Source organism: Nannospalax galili, unplaced genomic scaffold, assembly GCF_000622305.1.
Source record: "Nannospalax galili isolate Female #2095 unplaced genomic scaffold, S.galili_v1.0 scaffold1046, whole genome shotgun sequence".
Taxonomy (NCBI): Eukaryota; Metazoa; Chordata; class Mammalia; order Rodentia; family Spalacidae; genus Nannospalax; species Nannospalax galili.
This window is the reverse complement of record NW_008354526.1, coordinates 467,558-475,150: the sequence shown is the minus strand read 5'-3', so window position 1 is coordinate 475,150 and position 7,593 is coordinate 467,558. Positions and strand designations below refer to the sequence as shown.

General features: G+C 49.6%; 1 protein-coding gene across 1 annotated transcript in view; it reads right to left on the bottom strand.

Moving 5' to 3' along the window:
• The window catches only part of Slco2a1 (solute carrier organic anion transporter family member 2A1), a 97,383-nt gene extending 90,004 nt beyond the window's left edge, over positions 1-7,379 (bottom strand). Inside the window, exon 1 of the mRNA XM_008851725.3 lies at positions 7,249-7,379. Coding sequence (XP_008849947.1) covers positions 7,249-7,344 — 96 coding nt within the window. The 5' untranslated portion in view covers positions 7,345-7,379. The remainder of the gene's footprint in view (positions 1-7,248) is intronic.
• Positions 7,380-7,593: the final 214 nt, after the last annotated feature.

Genomic DNA, 7,593 nt, shown 5'->3' with positions numbered 1-7,593 from the left:
CCTTTGTCTAAAACCTATAAAAGGCTCCACTCTCCCTTACTCTGGGGTCTCAGCACAGATCCGTCGAGTTGGTGAGGTCTGAGAGCCTGAGCTTAGGCCTGAATAAACCATAAACCTTTGCTTTTGCATTTTGGTGTGTTGGGTCCTCGGTGGTCTTTTTGGGGTCCAGTGGATGAGGTACAACAGTATGGGCCCTTGAGGTTCATGTCTATCCTAAGCTTCATTTGTGACCCTCCTCTCTGTCTCCTGTACCATACAGTCAGAGGGTAGGTATTTGTTTTTGTAAAATGCCATACATAGCACAGGAAACAGTAAGTTAGACAACTTGTCCCCATTTTTCTAGAAAATTTCCAGTATTAAAGTTGAAAGTCCTGTGTCCCCGGACCCCCTCAGTCTTGGGCAAATGGAGATAGTTATTCAGCCTAGGAATTGGGGAAATTACAGGCAATTGGAAACTTGGGAGCCTCTTGGGGAGCCAGACACAGCAGCAGCACCTAGAAAGAGCCTTACCCACAATAAATAAGCTCTGCTAGACTAAGTGAGAAAAAGCTTCCTCCACCCTGGCTCTGTTCCCATTGCCCCCCGCTCCCCCAAGCTGCCCTGTGTGCCAAAGCAAAACAGGAAGTTTTTTAAAAGGGCCTGAAGCACAAGTGAGGAGTGACTTGTAAAACTGAGAAAGTGATCAGTTGAAACCCATCCAGGGATCTGTTTGGTAACCAAAGGCGCTAAGAGGAAGCCTGCTGTTTTCTCCATCACTGACCCTTTCCCCCGGGCCCACAGGGACCTCACCACATTCACTTCTGGAGCAACCCCCAGGGCTCAGCTCAGGAATTTTCTGACCCACATAGGATATACCTGTCTCACTTGAACTGTCTAGGTATCACTCTCTCTGCACCCAACAAACTAGTTGGGTGATGTATCCAGATAAACTAGTTCCCACTTCAGGTCTGCCTGGATTGTGTTTCCCAAACTTGTTGAGCTCCATCTGGGATCCTGCATTTAGAAGACAACAAAGCAGTTTTCTGGACAGTTCAAGACTTGGCGGAGCAAAAACATACTTCCAGAAATAAGTGATTATGAAGCAAAATACAAAACTCACTTGATTTTCAGGGGGAAAAAGTGGAAATGTATGAAAAAATGTAATGCTCAGGGTTAGTCAGGCCATACTCCAGATGCTTTGTCCTCTTGCCCTACACAGACTGGGAAACGCGTTCACTCCCTTTTAGAGCCCAGGGCATTGAGGTGGGGCACTTGACAAGCTCTGTGTCACCACTCTGAGGACCTCCCCATCCTACCTGAGACCCTCTGTATCGGAGGCCAGCCCATCCTCCAGGGGACTTGGGTGGAGCAGGCCTCTGAACCTAGACAAGGGCTCCCGCAGGGCCCAGATACACTTTAAATCTCTGAGAGGAGAGTCTGCCACTTCTCTGGTGGTGGAGGGCAGTCCTGGGAGCTAGTGCCAAATACTGGCCAGAATGAGTGCCCTTACAAGTCCTCTGGTTATCATATCTGGCTTCATCCCTGGGCTGTGCCTGAGCCTCTCGCTAAGATTCCAGAGCTTTGCTGCCCAGCAGGGTGAAGGGGTTGGGAAGACTGGCTCAGGAAGAAGGCTGCCCACTGCACAGTATCACCCATCCTTCAACCCCACAATGTACTCCAAGGCTTCTGCCTCAGTTTTACTTTCTACCCTGAACACCTTTAATTCACCCCCAACAGTAAGGTGTACCCAGGAAACCAAGATCCTCCTAACTGAGCCAGCTGGGGATTAATCCAGAACCAAGCCACTTCCACCAGATTTCCTAACAGTTCTTTAGGGTGCAGCCAGGTCCAGCTGGCCCTTCTCCTAGTCTCACCTCAATCAGCAACCACCAGCATGAGATGGGAAGGAGCCTGGAGATCACTGGGCCTAGGCCTAATGGTTATGGATGAACGAATCTAGAACTGAGTGGCTTCTGTGACTATGGCTGGGAGGGAGGTGCTGGCTGGGAACTCCGGTTCTGCCAGTTATTAGGTATGCTGCCCTGGATGAGCCTCCCTTTCCATAACTGTGAGATGGAGGTGTTGACACTGCCCCTCAAGGCTGTCATTAGGGCTGGAAAACAATTTTATTTGTTTATTTTTATTCATTTATTGTGTGTGCACACATGTGTGCAAGTGTTCACAGCACATACATGTGTATGTGGAAGCCAGAAGTCAACATTGGGTGTCTTCCTCAATCGCTTTCCATCTCATCTTGGGAGACAGAGTCTCTTAGTGTACCTGAAGCTTGCAGATTTGGCTAGACTGGCTGGGCGGCGAGCCTCAGGAGCCCCCTCAGCGAGTCTCTGCCCCCTCAGCACTGAGATTATAGCTGGTGCCACCGAATCTGGATTTTTACATGGGTTCTGGGGATCCCAGTTCAGTCCTTATGCTTGAATGGCTGGTACCTTACTGACTGAGCCATCTCTCCATCCCATAGAAAAGAATTTAGAAATCCAGATCTAAGGTCCAAGGGAAAAAATATGCCAAATGGATAAGACCAGAAAGCAGCTGGAACAGATAAGTGCATGAGCTCTCACCCCCATTATCAAAAGCAAACTTGATGATGCCTCTTACTCCCTCTTCATGACGTTTGGTAGGTTGACTAGACTCCAAGAGATAGGCCCATACCCAAGAGCACTTGGGAAGCACAGATTCTATTCAATAGGGCTTAAAACACAAGATAATAGGGGCTGGAGAGGTGGCTCAACAGTTAGCCTCTTGGGTATTGCATGAGCATACATGCAGGCAAGACATACATAAAATAAAAACAAAAAAAACAGTATTTTAAAAAAATTAAAAAGTAGGGGCTGGAGAGATGGCTCAGCGGTTAAGAGCACTGACTGCTCTTGCAGAGGACCCAGGTTCAATTCCCAGTACCCACATGGTGGCTGACAACCATCCGTAACTCCAGTTCCAAGGGATCTGAACCTTCTTCTGACCTCCAAGAGCACTGCATGACATGAATGCACTTACACAGATGCAGGCAATACACTCATACACACACACACACACACACACACACACTACATATATATATATATATATAAAGCTGCACATGCGATAGTAATGCCAATTTCCTGATTTTGATATCCATTGTAATTACTATTGCTATGTAGATAGTAATGTCAGTTTCCTGATTTTGATGTCCTTTGTAACTACTATTGCTATGTAACAGAACCACCGAGAGACATGGTGACAGATATATACAGGGCATCTCGACACCAGCTTTCTTATGAATCTATCATTGCTTCAAACAGAAAACTAATTTTTAAAAGACTTGAAACAAATCAACTTGTGTCTTGTACTAGTAACCCAGGCAGATTTCCCTTTCCCAGAAAGGGGCCACTGTGAGGGACCCTTCAGGCCCACAGTGACAGCCAGCTGTGTGGGTCCTGTGGGCACAGACAAGAACAAACTCACACTACCCTTTCTCCACAGGATTCCTGAAGAAACTGAGGTTAAAATGGTCAAATAGTCTAAGAATAGTAGACAGACCGCCAACCCTCCCCCTCCCCACAGGGCTCTCTGAGGGGCCCAGGAAGCATCCTGGCCTCTGGGCCCCTTTATCCCTGTTTCTTGGAGGTCCCTAGCCCCTGCCCTCAGACTTGGACACAGCAGGCATTCTGTATAGTCAGTGCCCCCACAGATGGAGAGGATGTTAGGAGGTATTTGAAAGCATGGGATAAGAGCAAGCAAGGGTCGGAAGAAAGAGAGGAAGGAGGTGGGGCTAGGGACCTCTACAAATGCCATGACCTCCAACATGTCAAGACAAGGGGAAGTGGGGAGAAGCCTACCCCCCCATTTCAACACCCTAGCCTGGTCTCCCAGCATGGAAAAAGTGGTAGTCACCATCACAAATAGGGAGGGTGAAATGAGCTCTCCACCCTGAGAAATGTAAGCCGCTCATTTGTTCAGTGTTGAGAAGGCTTTGATCATCATCTAAGAGAAGATCCTAGTAACCTGTGACCCCTGCTCCCACCAGTTCCCGGCTTCCTTCCTCCCTCTCTTCTCCCTACAAGCAGAGCAAGCCCTGAATGCTAGGAAAATGCACCCCCTAGAGGGGGGTGGGTGCATCTTCATCCACTGATCAGAGGAGCTGTTCTTGGGTACCTGGATTCTATTGAGTGTTTTCCTGGGCATGGATTAGATTGTTGGGATGTAGCACTAGACTCTGGAAATCAAGAAGTTAGGCCCAAGAGACTTCCCCATGGTGGGGGATCAAAGGCCTCAGATTCTAGACGCACGCCAGGACAAAGTACTCTTGTCCCATTTTTACTCCTCCCAGGTCAGTGGTCACCAAGGCAACTCCGGGCCACGCTGTTGAGGTTGGTCCTTCTTTCTTCTTTTCCCACTGGGGTGCCTCTACCCCAGCATATATGATTTCACTATACTGGAGCCTTGGGTGTGTCATTTCCTGAGGTTTGGCAGCCATCACCAGCAGACTATTCCTGCTATAAGATAACCTCAACTTGGCTCCAAAAGAGTGTTTTACTTTAGGGAAAAGCATATCTGTCCAAGGCTGCCGGAAGTCAGCCAGTGCAAAGACTCCTTCCTACCAACACCCCCACTTCCCATCCCAGGATCTCCAAAGGAACCTGTTTTGAATTTAGACTTTTGGGCGCTGAACGTACTGTTTGAAAAAGGTCGTTTGAGCAGATTCTGAGCTTCCTAAGAATCTTGCAAGCCAGACATCACAGGAGACTGTCTCTAAATTAAACATGCTGACATTTCCTCCTACCGGAGCAGGGGAGAGGTGTGAAAGTTAACCCCCAAGGACTTGGGAGGAAGCTCAGTGGTATAATTCATGTTTAAGACTCTGGATTCAATACTCAGCACCACAAAACAAACAAACAAACAAAACCAAAACATTCCCCATAAAGTATTTGCCTTTCAAGCATGAGGACCTGAGTTCCATCCCCAACCCCCATGTAAAAACATTAGACATGAAACAGGGCTTCAGGCCTACTAGGGTAGCATGGTACAACAGCTCTTAAATGACACTTGAACACACAGTCCTGTTTGTTGACGTGAGAAGTGATCTCAGCTTTGGTGCTCATCCCTGGAGCTCCTTCCTACCCTGATCCTAGGTAATTGTTACTGAGCTGGGTGGGAACTGTTTGTGTCACTCACTTTTAAAGGAAAGGACCCTGAGGTCCAGAAAAGGTGAGATGTATTTCCTGTGTGACCCAGGAAGTAAGTGGTCAGGATGATGGATCTGTGTCCTAGGAGTTTATCTCCTTTCCCTGAACCATATGGAATGTGAGTTTGCAGCAATAGCCACAAAGCAGCTAAGTTCATCCCAGCAATGGAGACTGGATGTCCCTTGTCTCCTCCTTCCATGTCACTATAGTCACCAATTCCCTTCTGGGAAGGTGTGAAGCGGTCACCCAACCTGTCACCAGGAGGAGGAGGAAGTCTCTCTTCAAATAGCAAAGCGCCAGGTGCTGCTGCCTCAGAAGGAAAAGGTTTCCTGGAGCTTAGCCAGGAGGAGTGCAGATTCCAGGTGTGCCTGATTTCTCCTGAAAGAGCCTAAACTCAAGGTGCGGCATCCCCAAACTACCACCTGAGCTTATTATGGCTCAACCAAGATGATCAACTGAATCTGGTTTCTTAAGCACCAAGAAAAACTCTTAACTGATAAGGGTACTTACTTCTTTCGGAGGCCAACTGGTCTGGACCCAGGTCTCCAGCATGAAACATGGACATGTGAGCAATTATTTTTTTAAATCTATCTTCAAAGACATGGAGCCATCCATTTATATTAGGGACTCAGGGTGAGTCTAAATGGCACAGGCTTATTCTTGTCAATATTACCACAGGACAGCACCTTCCTGCCATTCTTGGGTAAAGTTGGGATTTTGCTCCTTCCCCTGCTCCTCCCACAGCCCCATTCCTTTCAGACCACCCAACCCTTGCACACACCCTTTCTTCTCATTCCTAAGTTAAAAACATCAAAAATCTCCAGGATTCTCAGCTGGAACTTCTCCAAATCTCTTTTAACTGATGGAACCCAAATGACACATGGTGTTCCCATCAAGTTCTGGCCAAAGGTGAGGAAATTTGAGGGTTATTTTTAATAAGCTCCAATTTTCTGTCTTATTAGTATCCCAGTGTGAAACAAATCCAACCTTTTAAAATTGTGGCCTGGGAAAAGAACTGATGCAGGAGTCCCCCCTGGGGTTCCAGTTCCACCCCCCTAAGTAAAAGTATGTAGGTGAGGTCCACTCTGGCAACCAAATCCCTTTCTGTTAGACACACGCCCTGCCCACAGAGCTCCTTGTGAATCCGGGCTGCTACCTGTATCACTCATTGCATCTGAAGTAGGATTGCACCATAATACTACTGCACCATAATACTACTTGGCCTCAAGTTGCCTAGATAGAGGTTCTGTAGCTTCCCCCTCTCAGGAGGTGCCTTCTTCAGTAGACCCCCTAAAAAAATGTGAGTTGGTGAGACTTCAACATCCCAGGGCCGGTGAGAAAGTAGAACTCGTTTGTGACCCTCTGGGAAGTAGATTTTCTCATTCCAAACACTGCCAACATCCCGACTTTTTCTTCCCTGGGTCCCCATAACTCGCCCGGCCACAAGCACCTCCTCTGACCCTTCTAGAAAACGAGAGGACCGCTGTATTTTTGGGACCATTTCCAGACTGGAAGAACTGCTTTGGCCCAACAGGCGAGTTGGGGAATTCTCGACACTGCTGGGCTCTTTGCAACCAGGTAGCAACTCACCTGTCCGGTGGCTGCACAGGTGGGAGCCCACAGGAGGCGTGAAGATTCCGGCCACCCACTCCGGACAGCCTGGACAGCATGCGCTCTCACCTGAGACCTCCCAGGGTGCGCTCAGCCTATGGCCCACAAGCTGCAGACTGGCACCTGGAGACACTAACCAAGAGCGTGCCCATAGAGACTAAAAGTTGTTCCTGGGGCTGTTCTTTCTCCATGAGAGCTCCCTCCCTTGGTGCTTAACTTTGTCTCTGTCCACAGGTACTTCCATGCTCCTGTTTATTATCTCGATGGATGGGGAGCACGCAGCGCAGGCGAGGACACACACACACACACACACACACACACACACACACACGCGATCCCCCTGCCATCGCCCCCTCGCCGGCCCAGCCAGTCTCCAGGGAAGAGGCACAGGGAGCGGAGGACCGAGCCCCGAGCACCCAGGGCCCGGACTTCGGCACATCGACGCCCAAGGCTGCGTCCCACGGACTCTGCTCACCTTAATGTTACAGAAGACAGAGCGGGGACAGCTGCGGGCTGGGACGGAAGAGGCGCCGCTTCCCTGGCGCGCTCCAGGCTTGAGCAGGAGCCCCATGGTGGTGGCGGGGTGCGGGCTGCAGAGCGATGCGGGGGCGGTGGCAACCGGCTGGGGGCAGGTTCTCAGCGACCCGACCCGGGCGCCTTGGGCAGCGGCCGTGGCCGAGACCTGAGCGCGGCGCAGAGACTGAGCCAGAGACTGCGCGCCCAGGAGTTTTTATAAGTAGCGGCAGGCGTCGCGGATGATGAAACGCGCTCTCCCTCCTCCCTCTCTTCCTCCAGTGTCAAAGGCGCTGCAAGCCCCCGC